The sequence below is a fragment of the Oncorhynchus keta genome, chromosome 1 (assembly GCF_023373465.1).
Source record: "Oncorhynchus keta strain PuntledgeMale-10-30-2019 chromosome 1, Oket_V2, whole genome shotgun sequence".
Lineage (NCBI taxonomy): Eukaryota > Metazoa > Chordata > Actinopteri > Salmoniformes > Salmonidae > Oncorhynchus > Oncorhynchus keta.
Genome location: NC_068421.1, coordinates 68554243 through 68567432, shown reverse-complemented (window position 1 = coordinate 68567432; position 13190 = coordinate 68554243). Strand labels below are relative to the sequence as shown.

The 13190-nt window shown below is 42.2% G+C and overlaps 1 protein-coding gene across 1 annotated transcript; it reads left to right on the top strand.

Annotated features, from left to right (window-relative positions):
* The first annotated feature begins 1134 nt into the window (after positions 1 to 1134).
* On the top strand, positions 1135 to 12422 carry LOC127906535 (uncharacterized). The gene is made up of 2 exons (XM_052458756.1): positions 1135 to 2796; positions 11492 to 12422. The coding sequence occupies exon 1, from the start codon at positions 1818 to 1820 to the stop codon at positions 2751 to 2753; it is 936 nt and encodes a 311-aa protein (XP_052314716.1). The 5' UTR covers positions 1135 to 1817; the 3' UTR covers positions 2754 to 2796; positions 11492 to 12422.
* The last annotated feature ends 768 nt before the right edge of the window (positions 12423 to 13190 follow it).

Genomic DNA, 13190 nt, shown 5'->3' with positions numbered 1-13190 from the left:
TTTCCTATCTGTTTCCTCTGTCTGCAGGTAATCAAGCCTGTATCAGAAGGAATTTCCAAACAGTTCTTGTTTTGTGGTTTTCCATTGTCCAGGTGTGGCTTCTCACAATTGGTTCTCACTATCTTTCATCATTTGACACTTTTGCCATCATGGCTAGGTTTTATCCTGGCTGTTCCATGGTAGTACATGATGAAATGGTACCGATGTAGGATCTTAATTTGATCACCCTCTATTTTGGTTAGGCCAGTGTGTGACTAGGGTGGGCATTCTAGGTTCCTTTTTCTATGTTTTTGTATTTCTTTGTTTTTGGCCGGGTATGGTTCTCAATCAGGGACAGCTGTCTATCGTTGTCTCTGATTGAGAACCATACTTAGGTAGCTCTTGCCCACATGGGTTTTGTGGGTAGTTAATTTCTGTTTAGTGTGTGTTGCACCTGACAGAGCTGTTTCGGTTGACTTTTTGTTGTTTTGCATTTTAGTGTTCAGTTTCGAATAAACATGACGAACACGTACCACGCTGCGCTTTGGTCCTCACCTTCTTCCACCAACGGCCGTTACACCTTGTTGCAAGAGAGCTTTCTTGAAATGATGGGAATTAAAACTTGTAGTCTATTTGAGGTTTAAAATGGCTTCTGAAGTTTGTAATTTCCACTTTGAAATGACAGTCTTCATTTTTGTTACGAAATATTTGTTAATGAACCCCTCCAATAATTACAATCCACATAATTAACAGTTCCCGTTGCTGTAGTCTTATTTTTCCTGCTGTAGAAAACTGGCTCAAATTAAGATCCTACATCTGTATGTGCAGCTAAGCACACATATTGCCTCATATGATTGCAAGATGGTGGAAAATGTGAAGAAAAATAAATCCCCAAAAAACCCATTTGTTTGAACTCCACTGTTAGATTTGCTATAGCTCAAAAGTCAATCTGTTAAATATTGTAAATGTAATCTATCTAGCGGATGATACTATTATGTACAGTGGGGAGAACAAGTATTTGATACACTGCCGATTTTGGAGGTTTTCCTACTTACAAAGCCTGTAGAGGTCTGTAATTTTCATCATAGGTACACTTCAACTGTCAGAGACGGAATCTAAAACAAAGATCCAGAAAATCACATTCTATGATTTAAGTAATTCATTTGCATTTTATTGCATGACATAAGTATTTGATACATCAGAAAAGCAGAACTTAATATTTGGTACAGAAATCTTTGTTTGCAATTACAGAGATCATACGTTTCCTGTAGTTCTTGACCAGGTTTGCACACACTGCAGAAGGGATTTTGGCCCACTCCTCCATACAGACCTTCTCCAGATCCTTCAGGTTTCGGGGCTGTCGCTGGGCAATACGGACTTTCAGCTCCCTCCAAAGATTTTCTATTGGGTTCAGGTCTGGAGACTTGCTAGGCCACTCCAGGACCTTGAGATGCTTCTTACGGAGCCACTCCTTAGTTGCCCTGGCTGTGTGTTTCGTGTGGTTGTCATGCTGGAAGACCCACCCACGACACATCTTCAATGCTCTTTACTGAGGGAAGGAGGTTGTTGGACAAGATCTCGCGATACATGGCCCCATCCATCCTCCCCTCAATAAGGTGCAATCTTCCTGTCCCCTTTGCAGAAAAGCATCCCCAAAGAATGATGTCTCGGAGGGGATGGTAGGGGACGCCATGTGCGACTGACGTGTTTTCCGTTTGCTCCCGTGGTATTCTTAAAGTTTATGTGAATTCTGCAGCAGAACCGTATTTATTTTTAAAATATTAATTTGGTGATCCCTTTCCATAAAAACCAAGACTACTTTGCTTCCGAATGTCAGCATGTCGACCAAACATAAGGCCAAAAGCATGACTTTGAGAAAACCCGGCCTACAAGACCCGCTCTCATCACCGCCCTCTCCTGAGTCTGAGGGCCCGGGGACGCACACTCTACCCGGGGGCGCGGCTTGGCCTGGCGGTGCTGAAATGAACATTCTCGAGGCCATCAAACTACTACGCTCTGAGATAGTTGAAATGAAAACACAGGTGGTTGCTACGATTGAGGCCAGAATACAGGAGGTTTCTGATACTTTAAAAGCAGATTTAACCATCCTGCGGAACGAGACTGTGCCAGCAATCACATTACTCAAAACAACAACTGCGTCACACACTACAACGATTGCAGCCCTGGAGACCTCCGCTACTTATGTCTCCGATTTAACTACATCCCTGGAGGCTGAAGTTAAACGCCTAGCTGCGGATTTGAAAAAGGTGAAGGAGAGCTGTGTGAGTCTAGAGGGATTCTCTCTCTGCAATAATCTGAGACTTGTATCGGTCCCAGAGCCCGCGGAAATGCATCTTGCCACGGATTTCGTTTCAGGGCTGCTGAAGGATGTTCTTGCCTTAGATGAAAAGCTCCTGATTGATCGAGCTCACCGGTCGCTAAACCCAAAGCCCCGGGATGGGGAGAGGCCCCGTGACATAATTCTTCGAGTGCACTTTTTTCATGAGAAGATGGAGATCCTCCGACGAGCCCGCAATACCACTCTGAGCTTTCAAGGACAGAGCTTTTCCATCTACCAGGACTACTCCCCCACTGTTTCCAGGCAGCGCGCAGCTTTCGGACAGGCCAAACCAGTACTTTGGGACCATCCAAGTGTGAAGTATGGACTGCGAGTCCCGGCCCGTTTATGGATATCTCATGAGGGTAAAGACTACACATTTGAATCTCCGGATGAGGCTATGGCTCACATTCAACGTCACATCAAGAAGTCTTGAATATGCTCACAGTTCAGCAACTGTTGCTTGCGAACTGTGGATAGTAAGTAACCCACTTGTGGTACAATTATGTTTAGATATAACAGGCTAGTCTTCTATAGTTGGTGAAACTATTCAGGCTTATTTGATGTGATCTAATGTTTTGATCATCTAGTGTGCGTGCCTTATCTCGCTCACCTATTTAGTTTGTTTACACATTGTCTCAGTGAATCAAAATATTTTTGGTTATTTGTTTACTGCATCCGTTTGCATTGACCCAGTAAACAGTAAATGTCTCCCGAGGCTACACGGTTTTTGGGGCCTCACTTTAATTTTAAAAGTTTTGAGCGTCATTTATGCCCAGCAAACGTTCAATGTTGCGCACACATAGTTTTTTGGTATTGGTTGTAAGCTGTCTCAGCTTCAACTAGACTACTATTATAATTACTATTATTTTTGATTGTCTTACTATGATTTCCTTACTTCAAATTAGATTTTTGGCAGAAAGCCTTTATACATTTGATTTATTTTCTCTCTCAATGCCTGTTATAAGACTGGGAATACAATAATATACATCCACAAGTGGTGCTTTTGTCATTTCGTTTGCACAAGGGATTCACCTTTTTTCTATTTGAAAAAATACATACAAATCTTTCTTTTTGCTGCTTGATCCACTAACAAAACGCGACTTTAAAGAGCGGGACTGTGGGTTTAGGTTTAAGACCGCACTCTCACAGACATACTGTGTGAAGAGAACATGTTCTATTTAGGCTTGTACCTCGTTTGGGGAGGTATTGTCTGGGATGGGGGAGGGGGTGGGGGGGCAGGTTGAATTGTTCAGTTCTAATGTTGTCATTCTGTCTTTTTAGTTTTTTTTCTGTTTTTTTTCTGTACTTTTTCCAAACATTTACCACCGTACATTATTACTCTGAGACAGATTATTCTGGGGGTTTTGGGCGCTCATTGCTTTTCCATTCTATGCTCTAATGACAGGGTTGAATAACGGGAATGCCCAGAGGGGCCGAAATAATACGATCAAGTACATTTCTTGGAATACCAAAGGGGTCAACAACACGGTGAAGCTTAAGAGGGTGTTCACACTTAAAGGGTTTGAATACAAATATTGCATTTCTACAAGAGACTCACTTGAGGACTGGTGAGCATTTTAGGATGCGTAAGGACTGGGTTGGTCAAGTGTTCCACTCAAACTTTCATAGTAAATCAAGAGGTGCTGCTATTCTGGTTGATAAAGCTACTCCCTTTGTAGCTTCTGAGGTTATTGCTGATCCTAAGGGACGATACGTCATAGTAACCGGTGAACTGTTTTCTACCCCTCTTGTTTTGGCTAGTGTTTATGCTCCCAATTGGGATGACACAAGTTTCATTTCTTCCTTTCTGTCTGCTATTCCCAATTTAGATTCTCATTTGTTGATTTTAGGGGGGGATTTCAACTGTAAAATGTCCCCAGTTCTTGACAAGTCCTCACAAACAAATACAGGCCCATCTAAATGTGCCCTACTTATTCAATCCTTTCTTCAGAAATATGCTATGTTTGACGCCTGGCGTTTCCTACATCCTACAGATAGACAGTATTCCTTTTATTCTCATGTTCATCAAACATACTCTCGGATTGATTACTTCTTTTTGGACAAAAAAACTTCTGCCTAACCTTCGGAAGTGTACTTACGAGAGTATTGTTATCTCTGACCATTCACCATTAGTGCTTGAACTAGAGTTTCCCCAGCGACCTCCTATGTGATATCAATGGCGTCTCAATCCCATTTCACTCTCAGATAAGGAGTTTGTCAATTTAATTTCTTCTGAAATCACCTTATTCCTAGAAACTAATTCAACACCAGGTATGTCCTGCTCTACCATATGGGAGTCTCTCAAAGCATACCTACGTGGCCAAATTATTTCTTATACAGCCAACTAAAACAGAGTTCGCTCCCAGCGACTTCGGGACCTGAGTGAGTCCATAGCCACACTGGATGAGAAATATGCTACGGATCCTTCCTCTGATCTGCATAAAGAGCGCCAACTACTCCAATCTGAATTTGATGAGCTTTCTACCAGGCAAGCTGAACAGTTACTCTTGCGAGCTCGATACAAAGTCTATGAACAAGGCGACAAGGCCAGTAAACTCCTTGCGCATCAGATCCGTAAATCTGAGGCCTCACGTTTAATCCCACAAATAAGGACCCCGTCTGGTGCCACCAGTTATACATAAAGAGATCAATGATCAATTTAAACAATTTTACTCTGCGCTATACACCTCTGAATCCCCTCAAGACCCCTTGCTGATTGACTCCTTCTTTAATGGCTTGAATATGCCTTCAATTGATACAGACTCCCATGACTGTCTCGAAGAAGAATTTACGCTTGAGGAGATTGCAACAGCAGTGTCCGCAATGAAAAGTGGTAAATCACTGGGTCCGGACGGTTTTCCAACCGATTTTACAGGATGTTTTCTGGTCTGCTTTGCCCATTCTTGTCTGGACTATTTGCAGAGTGCCTCAATACTTCAAAGCTACCGCCTAGTCTTTATCAGGCTTCAATTTCATTACTACTAAAGAAAAACAAAGACCCCCTGGAATGTGGATCCTGTCGCCCAATCTCACTTTTAAACTGTTATTACAAAATCCTAGCTAAACTTTTAGCCATCCGTATGGAAGGCTTGCTGCAACAAGTAATACACTCTGACCAGACTGGCTTTGTGAGAAATAGGCATTTATTTTTCAATATTAGGCGCCTTACGAATATACTGTACTCCCCAGCGTCGGAGGACCCAGAGGTGGTGGTCTCACTTGATGCCGAAAAAGCGTTTGACCGCGTTGAGTGGGATTACCTAACAGCTGCCCTTTATAGATTTGGCTTTGGCCCCAAATTCATTGCGTGGATAAAATAAAGAATCTTTATTCTTTATTTTTCCCCCATGGCTTCGGTACGGACTAATAACTTGTCCTCTGACTATTTTCCCTTGCACCGCGGATCCAGACAGGGTTGCCCACTCTCCCCCTTGTTGTTTGCTTTGGCAATCGAGCCTCTCGCCATTGCACTACGCTCTAATGATGCCATTCATGGCATAATCAGGGCGGGCTGGGAGCAGAAAGTCTCGCTATATGCTGACGACCTCCTTTTGTTTATCTCCAACCCCGATACCTCATTGCCACGTGCCCTATCTGTTCTTAAAAAGTTTGGATCAATCTCAGGGTACAAGCTGAATCTAGGCAAGAGTGAGCTTTTTCCGGTAAACAAGGCTGCTTTAAAGTGCTCTTTTACAAGTTCTCAGTTTAGGATTGTCTGGGATCAATTCACTTACTTGGGAGTAAAAGTGACAAGGAAATATTCAAATTTGTTTCAGGAAAACTTTGTTATTCTAGCAGACAGATTGAAACAATCTTTTACTTTTTGGAATTCGCTACCCCTTTCTCTTATCGGAAGGATTAATGTCATTAAAATGAATGTGTTGCCCAAATGTTTATATTTATTTCAATGTTTACCCATTTTTATTCCAAAATCTTTTTTATTTCACTGGTTCAAACATTCATGCATTTTATTTGGGATGGCAAGGTACCACGGATTGGTAGAAAACATTTACAGAAGCCTAGGTCATTGGGGGGTTTAGCTCTACCAAATTTTCAGACATACTACTGGGCTGCAAATTTCAGAGCCGTTCTGTACTGGCTGCAGACTGATCCTACTGGCCCTAGACCACTCTGGGTCCAGATGGAGTCTGAATCGTGTAAACCTGCAGCACTTTCCTCTGTGCTGTACTCGTCTCTCCCAGTGTCCCTAGGCAAAAGGTGTGTCAACCCAATTGTAAAGCAGTCCCTTAAAATTTGGAATCAGTTCCGTTTAGCCTTTAGCCTCCAAGGCTTTTCTCTATCAGGCCCAATCAATCAGAACATTTTATTTCCTCCATCTTTGAATGATGGGGCTTTTGGCATTTGGCACTCACTAGGCCTCTCCTCACTAGCCCAATTATTCTTTGATGATACATTTGCCTCTTTTTCTCAGCTGCAGGAAAAGTTAAATCTCCCCCAATCCCACTTTTTCCGCTATCTCCAGACTAGAAACTTTGTCAGGGCTAACACCTGGATTTCCCAATAGGCCTGCGAATACAGCTATAGAGAGCATCTTGGAGCTGAACAAGCTTCCTAGGGGTGCAATTTCAGATGTATATGCAATCATTCATGACTTACAGAACCCTTCTTTGGTGCCTTTAAAGACTCGATGGGAAAAGGATTTGGGGGAGGAACTTGGGGAAGACGCCTGGGAATCTGTGCTGCACAGGGTGCACTCGTCCTCTTTTAGCACTAGACACAGCCTCATTCAATTCAAGGTAGTTCACCGTATCCACTGGTCAGGGGCCAAACTTGGAAGAATATTCTCTGATTTTGATCCTACCTGTGTCAGATGTAAAGTGGAACCAGCCACACTGTTGCATATGTTTTGGGGCTGTCATAAACTGTCAGGTTTCTCGGAATTAATATTTAAATGTTTCTCTGATATATATGACACTGTTATAGATCCGTCTCCCCTTACAGCCCTTTTTGGAGTACTGCCCATGGGTACCCCCCTATCAAGAATCCAGTCGGACACTGTTGCTTATACAACTCTTTTAGCTAGACGGCTAATACTACAGAACTGGAAGATGGCAGCACCCCAATCTTATAAATATTGGGTGAGGGATGTGTTGTGCTCTCTGAAACTAGAAAAAATTCAATTCAATTCACGTGGGAACCCCAAACTGTTTGATGGGGCTTGGGCTCCATTCCGGTCTTACTTTAAACAGTCCATCCTCTGATGGCATTCCAATTAATACTAAAATAAGTCTGTGACTTAAGGGTTGGAGGAGCCTCTCTCTGTGTTTTTTTCTGGGGGGGGGCATTAAGGTCCATGTGCTTATTGATTGTGATCCGCAGATGCCTTGTTCATCTTGCCCAGGCAGAGACTGAAGTGTGAGCTTGTTTTTCCCAGTTATTTTTACATTTTGTTCACGCCTACATGAATAATCATTTTTTGTATTTATTTTAAAGCATTGTAAACTTTTTTTCTGTCCAGTGGATGGTCGGTCTGTGGCCATGACTCTCTGTGAGTGGTTGCATTTCTCCACCCTTATCCCTTGACTGTTTACAGGAACAGTGGTGAGGTGTTTGCTCTGTCCCTGTACTATAGATTGCCCTTTAACCTCTGTAGCCTTCTGCCTGGTGTGTTTAACTTGTCTAAAGTATGGTATCTTTAAAGCATTTTTTTTATTTGTATTTTTATTTGTATTTTTTTCTAGTTGAGTATATTATTTATATTGCTTTGTCTTGTCTGTGTGTGTGTGTGTGTGTGTGTGTGTGTGTGTGTGTGTGTGTGTGTGTGTGTGTGTGTGTGTGTGTGTGTGTGTGTGTGTGTGTGTGTGTGTGTGTGTGTGTGTGTGTGTGTGTGTGTGTGTGTGTGTGTGTGTGTAAAACTTAATAAACAGAGTTTTAAATAAATAAAATAAATAAAAAATAATGATGTCTCCACCTCCATGCTTCACGGTTGGGATGGTATTCTTGGGGTTGTACTCATCCTTCTTCCTCCAAACACGGCGAGTGGAGTTTAAACCAAAAAGCTCTATTTTTGTCTCATCAGACCACATGACCTTCTCCCATTCCTCCTCTGGATCATCCAGATGGTCATTGGCAAACTTCAGACGGGCCTGGACATGCGCTGGCTTGAGCAAGGGGACCTTGCGTGCGCTGCAAGATTTTAATCCATGACGGCGTAATGTGTTACTAATAGTTTTCTTTGAGACTGTGGTCCCAGCTCTCTTCAGGTCATTGACCAGGTCCTGCCGTGTAGTTCTGGGCTGATCCCTCACCTTCCTCATGATCATTGATGTCCCATGAGGCGGTGGCCCGTTCCTGTAGGTTCATGCTCTACAACATCCGCAGAGTACGACCCTGCCTCACACAGGAAGCGGCGCAGGTCCTAATCCAGGCACTTGTCATCTCCCGTCTGGATTACTGCAACTCGCTGTTGGCTGGGCTCCCTGCCTGTGCCATTAAACCCCTACAACTCATCCAGAACGCTGCAGCCCGTCTGGTGTTCAACCTTCCCAAGTTCTCTCACGTCACCCTGCTCCTCCGCTCTCTCCACTGGCTTCCAGTTGAAGCTCGCATCCGCTACAAGACCATGGTGCTTGCCTACGGAGCTGTGAGGGGAACGGCACCTCAGTACCTTCAGGCTCTGATCAGGCCCTACACCCAAACAAGGGCACTGCGTTCATCCACCTCTGGCCTGCTCGCCTCCCTACCACTGAGGAAGTACAGTTCCCGCTCAGCCCAGTCAAAACTGTTCGCTGCTCTGGCCCCCCAATGGTGGAACAAACCCCCCCACGACGCCAGGACAGCGGAGTCAATCACCACCTTCCGGAGACACCTGAAACCCCACCTCTTTAAGGAATACCTAGGATAGGATAAAGTAATCCTTCTCACCCCCTTAAAAGATTTAGATGCACTATTGTAAAGTGGCTGTTCCACTGGATGTCATAAGGTGAATGCACCAATTTGTAAGTCGCTCTGGATAAGAGCGTCTGCTAAATGACTTAAATGTAATGTAAATGTAAATCTTGCATGGAGCCCCAGACTGAGGGTGATTGACCGTCATCTTGAACTTCTTCCATTTTCTAATAATTGCACCAACAGTTGTTGCCTTCTCACCAAGTTGCTTGCCTATTGTCCTGTAGCCCATCTCAGCTTTGTGCAGGTCTACAATTTTATCCCTGATGTCCTTACACAGCTCTCTGGTCTTGGCCATTGTGGAGAGGTTGGAGTCTATTTGATTGAGTGTGTGGACAGGTGTCTTTTATACAGGTAACGAGTTCAAACAGGTGCAGTTAATACAGGTAATGAGTGGAGAACAGGAGGGCTTCTTAAAGAAAAACTAACAGGTCTGTGAGAGACGGAATTCTTACTGGTTGATAGGTGATCAAATACTTATGTCATGCAATAAAATGCAAATGAATTACTTAAACATTTTGATTTTTGTTTTAGATTCCGTCTCTCACAGTTGAAGTGTACCTATGATAAATATTACAGACCTCTACATGCTTTGTAAGTAGGAAAACCTGCAAAATCGGCAGTGTATCAAATACTTGTTCTCCCCACTGTATGCTATTGCCCCGGCTGTTGATCTGGCTGTGTTAAAACTACAGTCAGATTTCATAGTTATGCATGAATCCCTTGCTGATTTAAAAACTAGTGCTTAATACGAGCAAAATTAAATGCATGCTGCTTTTAAAATCTTGTAAGAATGTTTCAGATGAACGAACTACAGTCGTGGCCAAAAGTTTTGATAATGACACAAATATTAATTTTCACAAGTCTGCTGCCTCAGTTTGTTTGAAGAGTGATCAGATGAATTGCAATTCATTCCAAAGTCCCTCTTTGCCATGCAAATTAACTGGATCCCAGAAAACATTTCCACTGCATTTCAGCCCTGCCATAAAAGGACCAGCTGACATTATGTCAGTGATTCTCTCGTTAACACAGGTGTGAGTGTTGGCGAGGACAAGGCTGGAGATCACTCTGTCATGCTGATTGAGTTCAAATAACAGACTGAAAGCTTCAAAAGAAGGGTGGTGCTTGGGATCGTTGTTCTTCCTCTGTCAACCATGGTTACCTGCAAGGAAACACGTGCCGTCATCATTGCTTTGCACAAAAAGGGCTTCACAGGCAAGGATATTGCTGCCAGTAAGATTGCACCTAAATCAACCATTTATCGGATCATCAAGAACTTCAAGGAGAGTGGTTCAACTGTTGTGAAGAAGACTTCAGGGCGCCCAAGAAAGTCCAGCAAGCGCCAAGACCGTCTCCTAAAGTTGATTAGAATGCGAGATCGGGGCACCACCAGGTCAGAGCTTGCTCAGGAATGGCAGCAGGCAGGTGTGAGTGCATCTGCACGCACAGTGAGGCAAAGACTTTTGGAGGATGGCCTGGTGTCAAGAAGGGCAGCAAAGAAGCCACTTCTCTCCAGGAAAAACATCAGGGACAGACAGATATTCTGCAAAAGGTACAGGGATTGGACTGCTGAGGACTGGGGTAAAGTCATTTTCTCTGATGAATCCCCTTTCCGATTGTTTGGGGCATCCGGAAAAAGCATGTCATGCCAACAGTAAAGCATCCTGAGACCATTCATGTGTGGGGTTGCTTCTACCCCAATCACAATTTTGCCTAAGAACACAGCCTTGAATAAAGAATGGTACCAACACATCCTCCAGGAGCAACTTCTCCCAACCATCCAGGAACAGTTTGGTGACAAACAATGCCATTTCCAGCATGATGGAGCGCATAAGGAAAAAGTGATAACTAAGTGGTATACATTGATATTTTGGGTCCATAGCAAGGAAACTCCCCAGACATTAATCCCATTGAGAGCGTGTGGTCAATCCTCAAGAGGACTTTTGGCCATGACTGTACATGTTAACTCTTTAGATGGTTCTATAATCGCATGTGTTACCGCATATAAATATTTAAGCATTTGGATTGATATCAATTTGACGTTTAAAAAACATACAGATGAGCTGGTTAAGAAGCTAAGACTTAAATGTGTTTTTTTCTACAGAAGCAGATCATGCCTTTCTCTCAGCAGTAGAAAGTAGATTATTCAGTCAACCTTTTTATCTGCTCTTTATTATGGTGATTTTATTTATCAAAGTACAGCTGCTACTATTCTTCAACCTTTGGATGACATTTACAATATCGCCCTTTGTTTTGTTACAGGTGACAGTTTTGATACTCATCAATACATCCTGTATCAAAAGGTTGGCTGGACTTTGCTATAGACCCGAAGATCTCTACATTACTCAATTTTTGTTTACAAGGTCCTACTTCACAAACTTCCATCTTATCTATCTTTTCTGTTGAAGTATACACAGTATAACATATTGTTACATATTCTTACCTCTTTGTTGATTCATATCCATTGAATTGTGTCCATTTTCTGTTTCAGTAAGAATTCTTAAAAAGTGTCAAATAACACAGCCATTTGCACAAATATGAAAACCCAGATGGTATCATCATAAAATAATATAAATTTAGATCATAAAGGGAGAAACCTTACCTTAAATTGAGAAGATATTTACATTTTTCAGTTAAGTGCCTGCACCTGCTGTCCTCTCAAATTCAAATAAAAATAATTAATTTGGACAGTTAGGTAACAGCAAGAACCCCCAAGAACTAAAGAGGTTCCTCAATCGCACCTCCTATGGGGTTCCTTGTTGACCCCTAATTTGATTTGCCTAACCCATTCACAGTATTGGTTAACTCTTGAGGTTCCTAGGCTCTCCACTGAGCTAGGTAAACCTGATTTTATATATATGCCATTTAGCAGACGCTTTTATCCAAAGCGACTTACAGTCAGTCATGTGTGCATACATTCTACGTATGGGTGGTCCCGGGAATCGAACCCACTACCCTGGCGTTACAAGCGCCATGCTCTACCAACTGTGCTACAGAAGGACCACAATTTTAGTTTTAGTGAACCGTATTGCTGGAACAAAATTCAAAATACATTTAATCTTAATGTTCTGGTGCCATTTGGACAATTGAATGTAGTGATGGGGACTTATTTGTGGAGGAATGTAACTGTTTTCATGGGTGATTTGTAATGTTTGATTTGTGCTTCCAGTGACTGTATTTTTGTATTTTAATGTGTGTGTGTATATATATATATATATATATATATATATATATATATATATATATATATATATATATATATATATATATATATATATATTTGGGAATTATTTTATGTATATATATACATATACTGACTGTACAAAACATTAGGAACACCTTTCTAAAATTGAGTTGCACCCATTTTGTCCTCAGAACAGCCTCATTAAAAATCTGTCTTTTTCCTGTCTCCTCCCCTTCATCTACATTGATTGAAGTGGATTTAAGAGGTTACATCAATAAGGGATCATAGCTTTCACTTGGATTCACCTGGTCAGTCTATGTCATGGAAAGAGCAGGTGTTCCTAATGTTTCATACATTCAGTGTATATGTTGTGTATAATGTGTATATTTCTGTTGTTTTATACAAGGCACATTTGAAAAAGAGACCTAGGTTGCATTATGTCCTTACTGTTAAAATGAAAGTTTAAATAAAAATCAATAAAATACTTGTAAAAACCTGGCTCCTTCCCTAAGGCCTTACCCCTTTGTAGATCTGAAGGAATTGGATAGGTGCAAGCAATATCATGGAAGCACTGAAAAGCTATCCAATCCCCCTGTACAGACAGACAAACAGACAGTCAGACACACCTAGAGAGAGTAATTCCCACACTCTCTCCTCTCATTGAGACAAACCCATGGGTCGGGAAACATGGGCGGAAAAATAACAATAGAGAGATGAGCAGGACCAGGGCCAACTCTTTTCACTGTGTGTGTGTGTGAGTGTGTGTGTAATAATTTG

Excerpts from the sequence above, each read along its gene's own strand:
- LOC127906535 (XM_052458756.1), top strand. The coding sequence starts at position 1,818 with ATGTCGACCAAACATAAGGCCAAAAGCATGACTTTGAGAAAACCCGGC.